Here is a 21,098-nt window from a genome sequence, read left to right as displayed (position 1 = left end):
ACTAGCCTCCAAAAAATTCCAAACCCTTACCTCTTAGACTGAACTATTGTCTATAGGGTGTCTCAGTAGTTAGCTCTGCTGCCTCACAGAGCCAGGAACCCTAGTTCAATTCCAGTCTTGGGTGACTGTCTGTGTGGAGTTTGCACATTCTCCCCATGTCTCTGTGAGTTTGCTACAGTTTCCTTCCAGGTGTCCAGTCCAAAGATGTGCAGGTTAGCTGAACTCTCAATGCTCAAGTGCCTATAATGTTCAGGGATGTGTAGGTTAGGTGCGTTAATCAGGGGTAAATATAGGATAATGGAGTAGGGAAATGTGTCTGGGAGGGTTACTCGTTGGAGGGTTGGTATGGGCTTGTTGGGCCGAATGGCCTGTTTCCACACTGCAGGGATTCTATGCCTTGTGTCGTATTGTGTGGCAATTTTTTTAGAATACCTGCTCGAGGTTCCTTGGAATTTTATTCAGTTGTTAAAGGCACTATATAAATGTGTTGTTATTTCAGTTGCCAATGTGCTATTTGTCTGCCGTGCACCTGAGTTTCTTGAAATGACTGGGAGTTGGTGCAGACGAGAAAACGAGGGGTTGGTGGTTAATAGTAAAACTGTTACTCAGGCTTCCTGAGGTCACAGGCCCACAAAGAGCTGGTGCAGAATTAATTCATTGAATGAATGAATGAGTGAGAATGTGTTTCCTGTCCCTAACTCTCACTAAGCCAGCTGGACCACTTCAGTTCAGAGAGAGACAGAGAGGTTGCCACCAGCTCTCTCACTCCTGCTTTCAGCTCCAGCCCTGACCATGGCTGTCCCTCCAAGTAAAAGGAGCCGACATCAGACCAACAGCATCAAGCCTCAGAAAGTTTCAATCGAGGGGAATATTGGTAAGTGCCGAGGAGCTGTACGCGCACACACACACACACACACACACACACACACACACACACACACACACACACACACACACACACAGAAGCACCACACACACATACAGACGCACCACACACACACACACCCACCCACACCTACACACACCTACACACACAAAGACGCACCACACACACACACTGAGATGCACCACACACACATATATCCACCCACCCACACACAATGAGACACGACACACACACACACACACACACGCACAGACTCACACATACACAGACACACACTGACACACATGCTCTCTCCCTCTCACACACACACAACACAGTGGTCGTTAACACACTGAGGCTGCCTAGAAACCAGAGCTTGGCCCCGAGAGCTCCCCCACCACAGTGTGTAATCGGTCCTAGCTGTACCTAATGCGTTCAGCTCCAGTGTTGCTCAGAGAATGCTTGTTCTCGCTGCATGTCAAATATTGAGGAGCAAAGGGTTGGGTCAGTGTACACTGGTTAAAGGGACTGTCCCTCTCTTGAATGCAGTGCTTATTTTACATCAAGCTGTCACTTGTGACACAATATCAAATAAAAGCAGATCCTCAATGTTATTTATAATCTGTCCGTCCCTCACTCGGTATGTGAATGTGAGGTGTGAGGTCAACATCTGCCTCAAATTGTGACATCCCCTGACACTTTGCGTAACTTGTGGGCGGCACGGTGGCACAGTGGTTAGCACTGCTGCCTCACAGCACCAGAGACCCGGGTCCTATTCCCGTCTCAGGCGACTGACTGTGTGGTGTTTGCATGTTCTCGTGGGTTTGCTCCGGTTTCCTCCCACAGTCCAAAGATGTGCTGGTTAGGTGAAATTTGCTCCTAGTAGGGTGATGGCCTTAATTTGAAGTTCCCAAATTCCCCATGGTCTCACCCCCTCCCTATCTCTGTAACCCCCCTCCAACCTGTACACTCCTCTCTATCTGTAATGCCCTCCAGCCTCTACACCCCCTCCCTATCTTTGTAGCCCCCTCCAACCCCTACATCCCTCTCTATCTCTGTCACCTCCTCCAGCCACTACACCCCTTCTCTATCTCCATCACCTCCTCCCTATCTCTGTAACCTACACTCCCTCCAGCCCCTACACCCCCTTCCCTATCTCTGTCACCTCCTCCAGCCCCTACACTCCCTCCCTATCTCTGTAACCCCCTACACCACCTCTCTATCTCCGTCGCCTCCTCCAGGCCTTAGAAGACATCAGATCTCTGTGCTTTCCCAATTCCGTCCTCCGTTATTCACGATTTTTATCATTCTGCCATTGGTGTTTGTACTTTCCACTGCCTGGACCCCTCATTCTGGAATTCCAGCTCTCTATCTTGTTTTGTATACCTTTCAGAAACTTTAAGACACAGGAACAGAGGTAGATCATTCTGCCCATCAAATCTCTGCCATTCAATGAGATTGTGGCTGATCTGATAATCCTTAACTCCACTTTCCAGCCTTTTCGCCACAACCCCTTGATTGCCTTCCCGATTATCAATCTTAACCTTGAATATATTTAATGACTCAGCCTGAGTAGCCCTCTGGTGGTAGCCCTCTGGTGGTAAAGAATTTCATGGGTACACTCCCCTTGGAGAGAAGAAACTCTTCCTCATCTGTAGCTATAAATGAACTCCTTAAAATATTCCTTTTCTTTTGGTCACCTGTCCCAACATCCTCTCGTGGACCAACGTTTCTCTGATGACCCCCTCCTTTAAACATTGCAGGGTGTGTTTAATAAAGATGTAACATAAACCCGAGTTGTCATTAGGACACCAACAGTGATTTGGACAAGGCACCGTCAGATCATGGCGGAGGAATCTTACCCGCTCTATTCTTATAGCTATCCGCAAGAGAGGGAAAACCCACTCGGCCCATCAATGTTGTGTTGGCTCATGGGAAAGAGAGGAGAAAGTGAGGACTGCAGATGCTGGAGATCAGAGCTGAAAATGTGTTGCTGGAAAAGCGCAGCAGGTCAGGCAGCATCCAAGGAGCAGGAGATTCAACGCTTCGGGCATCAGCTCCTTGGATGCTGCCTGACCTGCTGCGCTTTTCCAGCAACACATTTTCAACTCATGGGAAAGGGAAACACGAGTGGACCATTTGGGCCTGATCCTCCATTAATCCAGATTATGGCTCTTCTCCATCCTCGAAGCCACTTTCCTGTTTGATCTGTTCCTCCTATCTGAAAGATCTATCTCCTGTAAACTCTGCAAACTCCTCCCATACCGCGGAGGAACAGAAGGCCATTCCAACCCCGCTCCATCACTCACATCACCTTCGGTCTCAGAGCCGCCATTTTCAATGAATGCCATCTTCTTCAAATATGCTTCCAGCTGCTGGCAAATCGACATTGGTGCAGATTTTGGGGCAGGCCAGTAAGGATTGGGATGTGGTCGCTGAGCCCATCGCCCGTTGGTGTAACGTGCAAACTGAGGGAGACGACTCTGAGGTAAGGGGGTGAGTATTCCGTGGGAGGGAGCGTGCTGCTCATACCCTCACCCCCAACCCCAACCCCAACCCGCGATGAAGTGTTGGGGCCACCTGGCCTCCCTTCCAGTGTAACATGCTCCAGGTGACATTGAGGGATTGGGAGCCAGATTTCTGCCTCTCACTGGGAGCCAGGTGGGCTGGGGTGGGGGGGCAGGGGAGTGAAAACCAGGCACTATAAGACTTTGCCCACATTGGCACTGATGTATACAGCGTCCTCTCCAAATGACGCACTTGCCCTTCTTGCCTTTTCAGAGACTGGGAGACATTCCTGATGAAGGGCTTATAGAGTCATAGAGTCACAGAGATGTACAGCACAGAAACAGACCCTTCGGTCCAACCCGACCATGCCTACCTGATGTTCCAACCCAATCGAGTCCCATCTGCAAGCACCTGGCCCATCTCCCTCCAAACCCTTCCTATTCAGGCACCCATCCAAATGCCTCTTAAATGTTGGTTCAAAACATTGACTCTCCTGCTCCTCAGATGCTGCCTGACCGGCTGTGCTTTTCCAGCACCACAATTTTTGACACTGCCTTTTCTGAGATGTCATGTAAAAATGATTGGCTGATCAGACCAGGAGCATATTCACTGAGATACACTGCTGGGGAATGTGACAGAGGCAGCTTCAACGGAGGCATCCAAGAGGTGCATTGGATGGTTACCTGGACAGAAATGGTATGCAAGGGTATGGAGAAAAAGTAGGAGATTGGCACTGGGTAGTAGAGGCACAATGGGCCGAATGTTCTCTTGCTGTTCTATAACAATGTGATTCTGTGATATTATGGCCTTCTGACTCTGGCACACCCTTGGTAAGCCAGCGGCAGTGTGGCATAGTTGGGTCTGTTGCCTTGTACATAGACACAATTGCCTGTTAGGTTCTTTTGTTCAAATTTCAGGCAAGCTGCCAATATCATTCCCTGCTAGCCCACCTTGAACAGGGGCTGGGTAGGGATGATCGGGAAAATGAGGCTGTGGGTGGGCAGGGTGGTAGGAGTGGGCAGGGTGTGGGGACAGGGTGGTAGGGGTGGGCAGGGCGCGGGGGGTGGGCAGGGTGGTAGGAGTGGGCAGGGTGTGGGGACAGGGTGGTAGGAGTGGGCAGGGTGGTAGGGGTGGGCAGGGCACAGGGGGTTGGGCAGGGTGGTAGGGGTGGGCAGGGTGCGGGGGCAGGGTGGTGGGGTGGGCAGGGTGCGGGGGCAGGGTGGTAGGGGTGGGCAGGGTGCGGGGGGGGTGGGCAGGGTGTGGGGACAGGGTGGTAGGGGTGGGCAGGGCGCGGGGGGGTGGGCAGGGTGGTAGGAGTGGGCAGGGTGTGGGGACAGGGTGGTAGGAGTGGGCAGGGTGGTAGGGGTGGGCAGGGCACGGGGGGTTGGGCAGGGTGGTAGGGGTGGGCAGGGTGCGGGGGCAGGGTGGTAGGGGTGGGCAGGGTGCGGGGGCAGGGTGCGGGGGGGTGGGCAGGGTGCGGGGGCAGGGTGGTAGGGGTGGGCAGGGTGCGGGGGGGTGGGCAGGGTGCGGGGGCAGGGTGCGGGGGCAGGGTGGTAGGGGTGGGCAGAGTGCGGGGGGGGTGGGCAGGGTGCGGGGGCAGAGTGGTGGGGTGGGCAGGGTGGTAGGGGTGGGCAGGGCACGGGGGGTTGGGCAGGGTGGTAGGGGTGGGCAGGGTGCGAGGGGGTGGGCAGGGTGCGGGGGCAGGGTGGTAGGGGTGGGCAGGGTGCGGGGGCAGGGTGGTAGGGGTGGGCAGGGTGCGGGGGGGTGGGCAGGGTGCGGGGGCAGGGTGCGGGGGCAGGGTGGTAGGGGTGGGCAGGGTGCGGGGGCAGGGTGGTAGGGGTGGGCAGGGTGCGGGGGCAGGGTGGTAGGGGTGGGCAGGGTGCGGGGGGGGTGGGCAGGGTGCGGGGGCAGGCTTTACCAGCTGCTGTGTTTTATACAGCATCTGTCACTGAAAACACTGGGTGATCCAAGTGGGTAGTGCACAATCCAGAGGTTTATAAAGACATAGCCAAGGGTTTTTCCCAGGGGTGGGGGAGTTTGAAACTAGAGAGGCATTTTTTAGGGTGAGAGGAGAAAGAATAATAAAAGACCTAAGGGGTAACTTTTTCCACACAGAGGGTGGTGTGTGTATGGAATGAGCCGCCAGAGGAAGGAGTGGAGGCTGGTACAATTACAGCATTTAAAAGGCATCTGGATGGGTAGATGAACAGGAAGGGTTTGGAGGGATATGGATCAAGTATTGGCAAATGGGACTAGATTAATTTAGGATATCTGGTCAGCATGGACAGGTTGGAGTGGAGGGTCTGTTCCCCCACTGTGTGACTCTCTGAGTCTGTGTACACAATTCCAATCACAGATATGTACTGTCCAGGCCAAACTGGTTATTGCAATCATCTCAAACTGAGGTTGGCCACTTAGGAGTGAAGGAGGAGAAATGTTTTCACTCTGAGGGTGCTGAGAGAGACAGAAAAGCACAGTGAAACCTGCAAAACAATCTCCTGTAATGGGATACCACTCTTTGATGCCTGCCCCTAATTAACCTGGAGAAGGTGGGCGTGAGCTGTCTTCTTCAACAGCGACAATCACTGGGCATCCGCAATGTCCTTAGGCAGGGAATTCCAGGGTTTTGACCCAGCAACACTGAAGGAACAGTGATACATTTCCAAGCTGGGCTGGGCTGGAGGGTTGATTAAGTTGAACAGCACACTGCTCACACAATAACATGGTGGAAGTGGACATGGGAGGGCAGATTGGCATTTATGCTCAGAGTGAAAAAGGGCAGACTAGAATGTGAGGCATATCATTTGGTAGGTGTCCTGTTCACATTATGGGGGGGGGGGGGGGCACATATACAATGATGTAAAACCCTTTTCTTAAGCACCATCTGACTCCCCTAACCTGTCCCCTCAGCCCAATCCTTGCACCCACCCCACCCAATCACATCCTAAAAGCCCCCGATTCACCTTTTCCAGGGCAACTCTGGTCCTCTTCAGACTGTGACTGGCAGTGCCCACGACCCAATCGGATTACCCAGTATTAGTGGATCTCCTCCCGAGTGGAGGAACAGGATGTGGGGATATCCTTTATGTGAAACAGTGAAACAAATGGGCTGTAGACTGGCTGTGTTGTTGAAATGCCAGGAGAGTGTATTGTTAAGTGGTGCACACTTTTAGCTGTGCAAGGCAATATTGCTTTCCAAAGTGGCGAAGGCACTACTTTGAGACAGAACACCAACAGTCTGTCACCAAAGGGAAATACTACTCAGCGACAGTCGCAGATTGTCTGAGCTGCTGTCTGTTACAAATAGAAAAGTGCTCAGCAGCCAGATACCCAGAGCCTGTGAATTGAAAGCATCTTTCTCACCCTGTCTCTCTCCACATGAGAGAGTGAGAAGACAGAAAAACCAAGAAAGGTTAAAACAAAGAATTCCAACAAGAAAAATACCTTGGCCCATCTGATCAGCTATCAGAGTAAGGAATGACCATTGTTTATAGGCCACAGTGTATCATCAGCGCTAAAGATCAACCCACTCTTATGGTCTGGCCTCTTGATCTACAGTAGTTTGTCCCCTGTATTTTTCCCCCCATAATACGGGGCTTTCTGTTATACCGTATGCTTCATCAACACAAATTCACTGAAATGTGATTGACAAATTGGGGACAGTGTTTCTAAAGCGCGAACTTTTAAAATGCGTGTTGGCTGTAACAGGATTACATCACCAACACTTTAAGCACCGCTTCTGGAGCATATGGGTGGCTCAGTGGTTAGCACTGCTGCCTCATAGTACTAGGGTCCCAGGTTCAATTCCAGCCTCAGGCTACTGTCTGTGTGGAGCTTGCATATTCTCCCTGGGTTTCCTCCCACAGTCCAAGGATGTGCACGTCAGGTGAATTGGCTATGCTAAATTGCCCATAGTGTTAGGTGCATTAGTCAGAGGGAAATGGGTTACTCTTTGGAGGGTCAGGTTGGGCTGAGGGGCTGTTTCTACACTATAGGGAATCTAAAAACAAAAGCTGCACGAGAACATGCCATTGCATTATGGAAGATCTGACCATACCTGTGGTAGAGTTTCAGTAATAGCATAGTTATTCTTCATTTTCTCTGTGATTTGCTAAAGTTAAGTGAGTTAAATATAAAACCAGCTGGGAATTTCTTTGCCCTCATTAGCAGTCAGTCAGGCCATTTGGCTGTCTTGGTGATCTCATGAGGATTTTGTACGCGTTGTCAGAGCTGGTGGAACCCGATTTTCAGAGCACTCTTCCCTGTCACTTTCTGACAGATTTCTGATGAAAATTGGCCTCAGGACCTTGAGGAGCACTCCCCCTGCACTTGCTCAAAGTCAGAAGTCACATGACACCAGGGTATAGCCAAACATGTTCATTTGAAATCACAAGCTTTTGGAACATTGCTCCTTCATCAGACTTCACCTCTTAGAGGTTCCCTCTCTTGGTCTCCTTGACCATGCTGGGACGCCCGGACCAACCAACCCAACCACCCCGTGGCTCAACACTTCAACTCCCCCTCCCACTCCACCAAGGACATGCAGGTCCTTGGACTCCTCCATCGCCAGAACATAACAACACGACGGTTGGAGGAAGAGCGCCTCATTTTCCGCCTGGGAACCCTCCAACCACAAGGGATGAACTCAGATTTCTCCAGTTTCCTCATTTCCCCTCCCCCCACCTTGTCTCAGTCGATTCCCTCGAACTCAGCACCGCCCTCCTAACCTGCAATCCCCTTACTGACCTCTCCTCCCCCACCCCACTCCGGCCTATCACCCTCACCTTGACCTCCTTCCACCTATCACATCTCCATAGCCCCTCCCCCAAGTCCCTCCTCCCTACCTTTTATCTTAGCCTGCTGGACACACTTTCCTCATTCCTAATGAAGGGCTTGTGCCCAAAACGTCGAATTTCCTGTTCCTTGGATGCTGCCTGACCTGCAGCGCTTTAACCAGCAACACATTTTCATGCTAGAAAGTGACCATCTGGGTGGGGACCTGCATGGAGCACTTTCTTTGAAGAAGGTCTCATCAAGTCTGAGTTTTCCCGGTGGTGTGTGTTTTTCTTGCCGTGTATGTCATGTCTGTTTAAACTGAACTCCTTGTGTGTTAAAGGAGTTAACCGCATCTCAAAAGAATGGAGGGAACCTGCTGCAAATGATGTACGACAAGCCAGAACGCTGGTCCTACACCTTTCAGAACTATGCCTCTTTAAGCAGAGTGCGGTCACAGCTCAGACCTCTCAGCGACAGAGTGAAAGATTCTGCCCAGCCAGTTCAATTCTTTGAGCGATCTCTGTACAGTGACAGGTAATGAGGCGCCTCAGAGGTTTCTCGTGTGTTTGTGAATTTATTCATTTCTCCCCCTCCATCCGCCAGTAACACAAGGAGTCGGCTGTCTGTCAGTCAGTCACTCTCTCAGCACACTGTCACTTCATGTCCCACTCCAGAAAATAACACATAAATTCCACACTGACACTGAGCACAGGGTGCTGCAATATCAGAGGCACTGTCCTTCAGTAAAGCTGTTAAACTGGGCTCCCGCCTGTCCTCGCTACAGAAGATTTCATGGCAGTATTTCTAGGAAGACATTTTGGGACATTTGCCCTTGTGTCCCAGATAGTACTTTATCTCTCAGTCATCATAACGGGAACAGGTTGTCACATTGTCACATTGTTGTTCGAGGTGGGAGGGGAAGTTAGCTGTGTGCGAATTGGCTGCCATCTTTCTTACATTACAACAACGACTACACTTCCGATATTCTTTATTGAATGTCCCGCGTTTACAAAAGTTGCTATATAAATACAAATATTTCTTCCTTTGCAGAATTAAAAATCACACAACACCAGGTTATAGTCCAACAGGTTTATTTGGAAGCACTAGCTTTCGGAGCATTGCTCCTTCATCAGATGATTGTGGAGTATAAGATCATAGGACACAAAATTTATAGCAAAGGTTTACAGTGTGATGTAACTGAGATGATATACTGAAAAAGACCTGGATTGTTTGTTAAGTCTCTCATAAATCCCAGAACTTTGTTAAAGTTACATTCTCAAGTGAACTTTTAACAATAGGTGCCATGTTGGCTCAGATAATGCATTGAAGGTGTGAGTGTCCTGTGTGAGGTTGTCTGCACCCCAATGTTCAGACAAATCTAATCTAAAAAGACATTTACAGAATCTTACATGGATTCATGCAGTTTTTGAGCAATATAAAATGTAATTCTGCAAGTACAAATTCCCCTCCCAAACTTATATATGTGTGTGTGTGTGTGTGTGTGTAGGGTGGGGTGGGGGTTATTAGTGTGTGTGTGGAGGTGGGGGCTGTTAGTGTCTGTGAGAGTGTGTGTATGTGGGTGAGGGTAAAGGGGTATAAATCTGTGAGAGGGTGTGTATGTGTATGTGTGATTGTGGGAGTATATGTGTGAGTATATGAGAGAGGGCTTGTGTATGAGAGAGGGTCTGTGTGAGTGTTTTGGTCTGTAGGAGTGTTTGTGTGTGCGTCTGTCTGTGGGTGCGTGTCTGTGTGTGTGTGTATAGTGCAGTGGGGTCACCTGTAGTGTGACATGAACCCCAGGTCCCTGTTGAGGCCATCCCCATGGGGACCAAATTGGCTATCAGCCTCTGCTCAGCAACAACGCAACATGGAGCAGCGCTCCGAAGGCTAGTGCTTCCAAATAAACCTGTTGCACTATAACCTGGTGTTGTGTGATTTTTAACTTTGTCCACCTCAGTCCAACACCAGCTCCTCCACATCATTCCTTTGCAGAAGCATTGTAGGGAAATATCGGTTTAATTTGTCCTGAATGTCGTGAAGTCAAACCAGGGGCAGACAGCCGGCTCCAGTGGTTTTCTCTCTGATTGCAAACAGTGATAGTCTCAGCTGCTATGGAACTGTATACACGAGGAAGTCACCAGAGAGCCGAATAAGGTCATGTGTCCCCACTCATGGCTAAATAGCTAGTTGAACACACTATTGACCATACTAGCTGCCCATGGGAAAGCTTTTTTGGGAAAGGAAGGAGTTGGAGGAAGTAAAAATGAAGACTTTAACATTATTTAGGGACAGGAATACCTTTTTATTTATTCATCCAGAGGCCTGTCCCTAGTTGCCCCTTGAGAAGGTGGGGATGAGCTACCTTCTTGAACCGCTGCAGTCCATGGGGGCGGCATGGTGGCTCAGTGATTAGCCCTGCAGCCTCACAGCATCGGGGACCCGGGTTTGGTTTCAGCCTCGGGCTGCTGTCTGTGTGGAGTTTGCACGTTCTCCCCGTGTCTGCGTGGGTTTCCTCTGGGTGCTCCGGTTCCCTCCCACAATCGCAAAGGTTTAGGGTGTAGGTTTGCTTGCTGAGCTGTAGGTTTGATATCCAGACATTTCATTACCTGGCTCAGTAACATCATCAGTGACGACCTCCAAGTGAAGCGAAGCTGTTGTCTCCTGCTTTCTAGTTATATGTTTGTCCTGGATGGGGTTCCTGGAACCTTGATGAGTTACCACAATGGATTCTGTAGGTGGTACTCACTGCTTTCACTGTGCAGTAATGCTGAGAACAGTGAATGTTAAAGCTAATGGATGTGGTGCCAACCAAGCGGCTGCTTTGTCCTGGATGGTGTTGAGCTTCTTGAGTGTTGTTGGAGCTGCCCCCATCCAGGCAAGTGGCGAGTATTCCATTACACTCCGGACTTGTGCCTTGTAGATGGTGGGCTTTGGGGAGTCAGGTGAGTTATTTGCTGTAGGATTACCAGCTTCTGACCTGTTTTTATAGACACTGTGTTAATGTGGTGAGCCCAGTTCAGTTTCTGGTGAATTGTAACCCCAGGATGTTGATAGTAGAGATTCAGCGATGACAATGACTATTGAACGTCAATAGTCAGTGGTTAGAATTTCTCTTATTATTTAACAGAAAAGGGCTCTTAATAAGTGAGGGGGAGAGAAAGGAATAGAAAGTTATGCTGAAAGGAAGAGGTGGGTCCTGTGAAGTACAGACCAGAGGGGCCAAATGGCCTGTTCTGTACTGTGAAACTTTCAGTATCTCTGATGATGATGATGAGTAAATCCTCTCCCTCAGTGATCCAATTCTCTGTGATAATGCTTTAGAGGGGTCTTTGTTCAGCAGAACAGTTACATATATAGCAATCAGAACAGCAGGTGGACAACTGATATTAATCTACATTTCGATTTTATTCCATTCACAGGTATGTCTTTGCTTCCAATCTTTATGAATCTGAGTACATCAATGAGACTGAATGGATTATGTACCAAGACTGGCACAGTTGGATACACAGCTACTTTGGTAAAAATATCGAACTCAGTGGCATCGTCTATCTCCGGGCAACACCTGAGGTGAGGGTTTCTGACACTCTGGATCCGAGCTGTTCCAGCCATTGAATTGTAAACCAGAACTGCTGACACCATGTCCTTCCTTTCAAAAACAGTGAAACGGGCCTCTGTATATCTGGCAATTAATGAGCTATGTGAGAGAAAAACATAGTGCAAAGTTGCTAGATTGACTAGAGGGTGGCTAATACGGTGCTCTCATCCAAGAAAGGTGGTAAGGAAAAGCCAGGGAACAATAGACCAGTGAGCCTGATGTTAGTGGTTTGAATGTTGTTGAACAGGATCCTGAAGGACAGGATTGACACATATTTGGAAAGGTTCTGGATCAGTGGTGCTGGAAGAGCACAGCAGTTCAGGCAGCATCCAACGAGCTGCTCGTTGGATGCTGCCTGAACTGCTGTGCTCTTCCAGCACCACTGATCCAGAATCTGGTTTCCAGCATCTGCAGTCATTGTTTTTACCTTACATATTTGGAAAGGCAAGGCCTGATTAGGAATAGTCAATATGGGGAATTGTGCCTCACTAACTTGATTGACTTTTTTGAAGAGGAGAAGATTGATGTGGGCAGAGCGATAGACCTGTCTCCATGGACTTCAGCAAAGCCTTTAATAAGGTTCTTCATGGTAGCCTGCTTTGCAAGGTTAGATCACATGAAATCTGGGAGAGCTAGCCAATTGGATCTAAAATTGACTTGAAGGTAAGAAGAGTGGTGGTAGAGGATTATTTTTCGAATTGGAGGCCTGTGACTAGCAAGGACCAATGCTGGGTCCACTGCTTTTCATCATTTATATAAATGCTTAGAATGTGAATATAGGAGGTAAAGTCATTAAGTCTGAAGATGACACCAAAATTGGAGGTGCACTGAACAGTGAAGAAGATGATCTCAGAGTACATCAGGACCTTGATCAGATGGGCCATTGGGCTGAGGAGTGGCAGATGGAGTTTAATTTAGATAAATGCGAGGTGCTGCATTTTGGAAAGGCAAATCAGGGCAGGACTGATACATTTAATGGTAAGGCCCTAGGGATTGTTGATGAACAAAGACACCTTGGAATTCAGGGTCATTGTTCCTTGAAAGTGGAGTCACGGGAAGACAGGATAGTGAAGGCGGCATTTGGTATGCTTTCCTTCATTAGTCAGTACATTGTGTATTGGAGTTGGGAGGTCATGTTGCAGCTGTACAAGACATTGGTTAGGCTACACTTTTGGAATATCGCATTTAATTCTGGTCTCCTTCCTATGTTGTGAAACTTGAATGGGTTCAGAAAAGATTTACAAGGATGTTGCCAGGGTTGGAGGATTTGAGCTACAGGGAGACGCTGGGGCTGTTTTCCCTGGAGTGTCGGAGACTGAGGGGTGACCTTATAAAATCATGAGGGGCATGGATAGGGTGAACGGACAAACTATTTTCCCTGGTATGGGGGAGTCCAGAACTAGAGGGCATAGGTTCAGGGTGAAAGGGAAAAGATTTAAAAGGGACCTAAGGGGAAACTTTTTCACACAGAGGGTAGTACGTGTAGATTAGATTAGATTACTTACAGTGTGGAAACAGGCCCTTCGGCCCAACCAGTCCACACCGACCCGCCGAAGCGCAACCCACCCATACCCCTACATTTACCCCTTACCTAACACTACGGGCAATTTAGCATGGCCAATTCGCCTGACCCGCACATCTTTGGACTGTGGGAGGAAACCCACGCAGACACGGGGAGAACGTGCAAACTCCACACAGTCGTGTAAGGAATGAGCTGCCAGAGGAAGTGGTGGAGGCTTGTACAATTACAGCATTTAAAAGGCATCTGGATGGGTATATGAATAGGAAGGGTTTAGAGGGATATGGACCAAATGTTGGTATATAGGACTAGATTAATTTAGGATAACTGATTGGCATTCATGGGTTGGACCGAAGGATCTGTTTCCATGCTGTACATCTTTATGACTCTTTGCCACCCATTACCTTCACCAAAGCTCATCAAAAACGAAATTCGCCAAAACCTCCCTCCCTTGGAATACAGGTGATTCCAGTCCAACGTACATCATCATGAGAAAACCACATGGAGAGATGGTCAAAACTGTCACTTAGAAAATAAGTATTAACCCAATCATGCACGTCAATGTAATCACCTAGGAGAGGCCACCTCAGTACCCTCAGTATGCTCCCTCAGCACTGACCCTCTGACAGTGCAGCACTCCCTCAGCACTGACCCTCTGACAGTGTGGCGTTCTCTCTGACAGTGCAACACTCCCTCAGCACTGACCCTCCGACAGTGCAGCACTCCCTCAGCACTGACCCTCTGACAGTGTGGCGTTCTCTCTGACAGTGCAACACTCTCTCAGCACTGATCCTCCAACAGTGCAGCACTCCCTCAGCACTGACCCTCTGACAGTGCGGCGTTCTCTCTGACAGTGCAACACTCCCTCAGCACTGATCCTCCAACAGTGCAGCACTCCCTCAGCACTGACCCTCTGACAGTGTGGCGTTCTCTCTGACAGTGCAACACTCCCTCGGCACTGATCCTCCAACAGTGCGGCACTCCCTCAGCAATGACCCTCCAACAGTGCGGCACTCCCTCAGCACTGACCCTACAACAGTGTGGCACTCCCTCGGTACTGACCCTCTGACAGTGCGGCACTCCCTCAGTACTGACCCTCCGACAGTGCAGCACTCCCTCGGTACTGACCCTCTGACAGTGCGGCACTTCCTCGGTACATATTTCCTGACAGTGCGGCACTCCCTCGGTACTGACCCTCTGACAGTGCGGCACTCCCTCGGTACTGACCCTCTGACAGTGCGGCACTTCCTCGGTACATATTTCCTGACAGTGCGGCACTCCCTCGGTACTGACTCTCTGACAGTGCAGCACTCCCTCAGCACTGACCCTCTGACAATGCAGCACTCCCTCGGTACATATTTCCTGACAGTGCGACATTCCCTCGGTACTGACCCTCTGGCAGTGTGGCACTCCCTCAGCACTGACCCTCTGACAATGCAGCACTCCCTCGATACTTATTTCCTGACAGTGCATTGCTCCCTGTGAACTATCCCTTCAAATTTATTGCCATGTTCTGATTATATTGTACCCCAATTAAAGTATCCAATTGTTGTAAATGCTTTCAAATTGTAACCTGTCATCCACAGAGACTGGAGGCCAAATCCTCTTCATACTGTGACAAATTCAAACCAGTTCTCAGAGACACAAAGCGCATACTGATGCACAACAAATTCATCAAGTTTGGCAATTGCCTCAAGGTCTTAGAAGAAAGTGTGAATGCATTCCATGGATCCAACAAGGGGCTTGGCGTGGTCTCGATGGGCCGAATGGCCTGCTTCCATACTGCAGGGATTCTGTGAAAGTTTGGGTTGGTAATGAATTGTTGGGACATAACACCTTCTCCAACACAGCAAGCTACTAAACTCAGCAGGGTTTTTAGGCAGACAGGTGGAGATGTCATTGACTGAGACAATTGGAAAGGAAGGTTCATTTGTAGTTGATAGTGACTGCTCTGAATGGACAAGTGAGAGAGAGGTCATTGAGATGATAATGGGAAGAAGGCTGTAGGTGGGGAGAATATAAGTTTCAAAGCAAGGACTGGAGTATTTTGGAAGATAAAATATTTTCTGGAGAACCTGCATAGCTATTTGTTTTTCAGAATTGTATGAAGAGGCTGACCCTGCGAGGTCGCCCAGAAGAGAAAGGAATCCCAATGGAATATCTGGAAAAGCTTCATGTCAAACATGAGTGCTGGCTGCAATACAGGACAACGAGGTCAGTGCAATGTTCTTTACCTTCCTCGGATTTGAAAAGTATTCAAATTTTACGGAGCTGTAGACGGATGAATACGTGGATTCAGTAGGTAGGGAAACAGCAGCTGCAGAGAATAGCAAGTGGGGTTCCTGAGGTTGAGAGAACATTAAAAATTTTAAGAAGAGTTAGAATCAGAGAGCATAGGAAAAGACTTTATAGTGCAGTGATAGTATCCTTATCTCTGAGCTAGGAGTCTCTGCAGAGATGATGATTTTTAAAAAGCAACACGGTGGGCGGCACGGTGGCACAGTGGTTAGCACTGCTGCCTCACAGCGCCTGAGACCCGGGTTCAATTCCCGACTCAGGCGACTGACTGTGTGGAGTTTGCACGTTCTCCCCATGTCTGCGTGGGTTTCCTCCGGGTGCTCCGGTTTCCTCCCACAATCCAAAGATGTGCAGGTCAGGTGAATTGGCCATGCTAAATTGCCCGTAGTGTTAGGTAAGGGGTAAATGTAGGGGTATGGGTGGGTTGCGCTTCGGCGGGTCGGTGTGGACTTGTTGGGCCGAAGGGCCTGTTTCCACACTGTAAGTAATCTAATCTAATCTAACACTTTGGGTCAAGGGTCCAGAAACAAAGAATTAAAAATACTGTCTTCTCATATCCACTGATTCTCCTGTTGACAAAGCTGAACTGCTCCTGGGTGTAAATATCTAAGTCTCATTCCAAACAACTTGCATTTGAGCTGTTGGGGACTGGATAAGATTCTCCAGGTTTTATCAGGTAGCCAGAAGTACTGGTACAGAGGAACCTTGATTATCCAAAGGGCATGGGCGGGTGTATTTTGTTTGGTTAATCGAATTTTGGATAATCGAATGCTGGATAACACAGTTTAGCCAAACATCAGGATATTGCGATCTTGCCGGATAATCTGACAGTTTAGATAATCAAATGCTGGATAATTGAGGTTCCTCTGGATTTTTGGAAACTTGACCATGTTCCGAAGAGCATCTGCTGAGAAACAGGATTTCAGGAAAGAGGTCTGAAACTGCTGGTGTATTTTCTGTGTTTGTAAAGCAGAAGTTTAACAACAACAAAAATTTCAAAGTCAGATTTTTCCAGCAATTAAGGCAACAAGCCCCACCTTTTATCTCCTTGAAAGTTTTGCTTGGCTGTTTCCCCAAAGTCACCTAATTTTTAGTAAACAGCAGTTGAACCATTGCATTAACCTATTGGTTTAATTTCTTAATTATGGAAAAATTTCATGGTAAAAACTATTTTTGATTCAGAGAATGTCCGACTGGTTCAAAGTCTTCCAGTTTTTCCCAGATAGTCCTTAATAATAAATATGTATTCCCAATACGACCCTCGCTGCTCTTTCCCTCTGGTCCTGCAATTTTATCCCTTATGCAAGTTCCTGTTGAACAAACTTCCACTGCTCTTTCAGCAGTTCATTCCTGATCAGTATAAATCCATGTCCGTTTTTCCCGTTGCCCAAGGCTTTTGCCCAGTTACCTTTCCCCAAGATACAGGTTAACCTAAGTATGTAACCATTGTCCATTGTTGTAAAAACCCATTGGGTTCACTAATGTCCTTCAGGGAAGGAAATCTGTCATCCTTACCTGATCTGGCCTACACGTGACTCCAGACCCACAGCAATGAGGTTGTCTCTTAACTGCCCCCTGGGGGCCTAGGGATGTGTAGTGATGTCCTCAAACCCATGAATGATTTAAAAAGTAAGATTTCATGCAGGTTTGATGGGCTGAATGGACTCTTTACGTGTTATTTTATGTTCCTGTAGAAATAAGGGGTTTAACTTTTCATCTTAAACTCCCTGCTATCAGAAAGATGTTGTCAAACTTGAAAGAGTGCTGAAAAGATTTACAAGGATGTTGCCAGGGTTGGAGGGTTTGAGCTATAGGGAGAGGCTGAACAAGCTGGGGCTGTTTTCCCTGGAGCGTCAGAGGCTGAGGGGTGACCTTAGAGAGGTTTGTAAAATCATGAGGGGCATGGATAGGATAAATAGACAAAGTCTTTTCCATGGGGTGGGGTGTCCAGAGGGCATAGGTTTAGGGTGAGTGGAGAAAGATTTAAAAAGAACCTAAGGGACAACTTTTTCACACAGAGGATGTTATGTGTGTGGAATAAGCTGCCAGAGGTTGTGGTGGAGGCTGGTACAATGACAACATTTAAAAGGCATCTGGATGGGTATATGAACAGGAAGGGTTTACAGAGATATGGGTCAAGTGCTGGTGAATGGGACTAGGTTAGGTTGGGATATCTGGTCAGTATGGACGGGTTGGACCGAAGGGTCTGTTTCTGTGCTGTACATCTCTATGACTCTGTCACTATCTTACTCCACTTGGCAGCCCAGATGAAGGCTGTCAATGGAACAAAGCCTTATGGGAATGAATACAGAGAGACGTTAAAAGTAGGCTTACATGGAGTGCAAATATTTGGCTTATTTGACGCTCAGTTTAATTCCATGTTCTAATTTCAGGCTTCATTTTGACTACTTGACGAGAGTTCCAGTTTTGACATTGGATGTTAATGAAGATTTCAAAGACAGTGAAGCACATTGTAATGACATCATTGAAAAGGTACGTCAAAGTGGTCAAATATCACATTGTTGTCACTTGGCAAACACAGAAATGGCAAAGTCATCCGTGCTGGTAATGTTGTTTGGGAGATTGATCTGCCAAAGCTATCCCTGTTTTAAATTCAATGTAGAGACATTTCCAAAATGAACTTTTTAACAGGGCTTTGAGAGAGTGCGCTGCTGAATCTGTAACACTCACAGTGTTACTCCAAAAATTAGTTTCCCAAATGCTTAGGAAAATTGATCTTCTGTTTTTCTGAAATGAGGAAAATTAAAGAGAAAATATTAATAATTAAAAATATTAAAGTTTTTTATTCACTTGGGGGACGTGGGTGTCGCTGGCTGGGTCAACATTTACTGCCTGTCCTTAGTTGCCCCTTGAGAAGGTGGGGGTGAGCTGTCTTCTTGACCCGCTGCAGTCCATGTGCTGTAGGTAGACCCACAATGTCCTTAGGGAGGGGATTCCAGGATTTCGACCCAGTGACAGTGAAGGAACAGTGATATATTTCCAAGTCAGGATGGTGTTGGTCTTAGAGGGGAACTTGCAGGGGGTGGTGTTCCCAAGTACCTGCTGCCCTTGTCCTTGTAGACAGAAGTAGTTGTGGGTTTGGAAGGTGCTGTCTAAGGAGCTTTGGTGAATGTTTCCAGTGTATCTTGTAGTTATTACACACTACTGCTACTATTGCTTTACATAGCTCTCCCAATGTTAGCACCAGGTGACAATTAGGAGGACTTTGGAGATCAGACAGAGCTGAGTTTGTCATTGTTATTTCGAGTACCTAGATCAATGCCAGGTTGGATGGGACGGTGGCTCAGTGGTTAGCACTGCCGCCTCACAGCGCCAGGGACCCGGGTTTGATTCCACCCTCGGGCAACTGTCTGCGTGGAATGTGCACATTCTCCCCGTGTCTGCGTGGTTTTCTCCAGGTGCTCCGGTTCCCTCCCACAGTCCAAAGGTGTGAAGTTTAGGTGAATTGACTATTCTAAATTGTCTGTAATGCTCAGGGATATGGGATACTAGATACGGTGAGGTTCTGGATCTTGATTTGGGTGGGATGTTCTTTATAGAAACAGTTTGGATTCGATGGGATGAATGGCCTTCTTCCGTGCTATAGAGATTCTTTTTTTTAAGGTTTGTTCCAACTCAGTGGCTCACTGAGCCACTTCAGAAGGCAGTTTCGAGAGGGAAGTTTGAATAAAGTATCTTTATCCTGAGAGCTGTCTCCAGTCTCAGATTCTGACCTTTAAAAACTCTTCAAACATTTTCTCTTACAGATCAAGGGATTTCTGCATTCTTTGTAACATTTATAAATTCTGTGCAACACAACATTGGAGCCACTGGAGGAACACGAGGGCAGAGAACAGCTGAAATAGGGACATTTCACATTTCTAATTCTCACGTATTCATATTTTACTGTGTGAATTTTGCAGTTTCTAGATACCAACATTATGATGTCAAGATAGAATGAAATAGCTATTTCTTATAATTAATCGTTTTGAATGAAAATAACAAAATAAATATGAACTCACTTCCATCAATGTCTGCCTCCACACAATGGATTTAAGCTGCGATTAATTGGACAGAATAATCTCCTACAGGTTTGAATGATGATGACCACATTGGGCTGGGTATAGGAGGATTCATCATGAACTGGTGAACAGCTTGGCTCTGACTAAAACCACACAAAAGTGAGCACTGCAGATGCTGGAGATCAGAGACGAGTGTGTGGTGCTGGAAAAGCGCAGCAGGTCAGGCAGCATCCGAGGAGCAGGAGAATCGATGTTTCAGGCAAAAGCCTGTCATCAGGAATGAGGCTGTGAGCTGATGGGGCAGAGAGATAAATTGGGTTTGGGGGGGAGATGCTGGGGGGAAGGCTGCTGAGAGTGCGTTAGGTGGATGGAGGTGGGGGTAAAGATGTTAGGTCAGAGGGGAGGGTGGAGTGGATAGGTGGGAAGGGAGATAGGCAGGTAGGACAGGTCATGGGGACAGTGCTGAGCTGGAAGGTTGGAGCTGGGGGAAGGGGGGGAGGGGAAATGAGGAAACTGGTGAAGTCCACATTGATGCCCTGGGGTTGGAGGGTCCTGAGGTGGATGATAAAGTGTTCTTCCTCCAGGCGTCGGGTGGTTGGCAATGGAGGAGGCCCAGGATCTGCATGTGCTTGGCAGAGTGGGAGGGGGAGTTGAAATGTTTGGAGCTTGAACAGTTCATCAACTTCACCAACACATTCTACCCCGACCTCAAGTTCATCTGGACCATTTCAGACACTCCCCTCCCCTTCCTGGACCTCTCTATCTCCATCAAAGATGACAAACTCAACACTGGCATTTTCTAGCTGAAAATGTGTTGCTGGAAAAGCGCAGCTGGTCAGGCAGCATCCAAGGAACAGGAGAATCGACATTTCGGGCATAAGCCCTTCAACAGGAAGGCTTATCCCCGAAACGTCGATTCTCCTGCTCCTTGGATGTTGCCTGACCAGCTGCGCTTTTCCAGCAACACATTTTCAGCTCTGATCTCCAGCATCTGCAGACCTCACTTTCTCGACTGGCATTTTCTACCACTGACTCCCTCAGCTACCTGAACTACACCTCCCCCCCACCCTGCCTCCTGTAAAAATGCTATCCCTTATTCCCAATTCCTCCGCATCTGCTCCCAGGAGAATCAGTTCCACCACAGAACACACCAAATGACCTCCTCTTTAAAGACTGCAATTTCCCCCCCACATGGGTACTGATGCCCTCAAGCTCATTTCATCTACTTCCAGCACCTCCGCCCTCAAACCCCACCCCTACAACTGCAACAGGGACGCAGCCCACCCCCCAGGTCCTCACCTTCCACCCCGCACATCACAGCCCAGCACAGCACAACCCAGCACAGCCCCGCACAGCCCGGCCCAGCACAGACCAGCACAACCCAGCACAGCCCCGCACAGCCCTGCACAGTCCAGCCCAGCACAGCCCAGCCAAGCCCAGGCCAGCTCAGGCCAGCCCACAGTGAGTCTCAGTCTCTCCGTCTCAGTGAATCCCAAATGTAAACATCCCCTTTCC

General features: G+C 48.4%; 1 protein-coding gene across 1 annotated transcript; it reads left to right on the top strand.

Annotated features, from left to right (window-relative positions):
* The first annotated feature begins 792 nt into the window (after window positions 1–792).
* Window positions 793–19,404, top strand: LOC132833300 (deoxycytidine kinase-like). The gene is made up of 7 exons (XM_060851466.1): window positions 793–874; window positions 3,238–3,353; window positions 8,490–8,683; window positions 11,569–11,716; window positions 15,362–15,477; window positions 17,955–18,054; window positions 19,329–19,404. Exons 1-7 carry the CDS (start codon window positions 793–795, stop codon window positions 19,353–19,355), a joined length of 783 nt encoding a protein of 260 aa, XP_060707449.1. The 3' UTR covers window positions 19,356–19,404.
* Window positions 19,405–21,098: the final 1,694 nt, after the last annotated feature.

Source organism: Hemiscyllium ocellatum, chromosome 36, assembly GCF_020745735.1.
Source record: "Hemiscyllium ocellatum isolate sHemOce1 chromosome 36, sHemOce1.pat.X.cur, whole genome shotgun sequence".
NCBI classification, from domain to species: Eukaryota; Metazoa; Chordata; class Chondrichthyes; order Orectolobiformes; family Hemiscylliidae; genus Hemiscyllium; species Hemiscyllium ocellatum.
This window is presented reverse-complemented; position numbering and strand designations above follow the sequence as displayed.

Coding starts and splice junctions, on each gene's coding strand:
- LOC132833300 (XM_060851466.1), top strand. CDS start 793: ATGGCTGTCCCTCCAAGTAAAAGGAGCCGACATCAGACCAACAGCATC. Junction 3,354..8,489: donor CTGAGGGAGACGACTCTGAG/GTAAGGGGGTGA, acceptor TGTGTGTTAAAG/GAGTTAACCGCATCTCAAAA. Junction 18,055..19,328: donor GTAATGACATCATTGAAAAG/GTACGTCAAAGT, acceptor TTTCTCTTACAG/ATCAAGGGATTTCTGCATTC.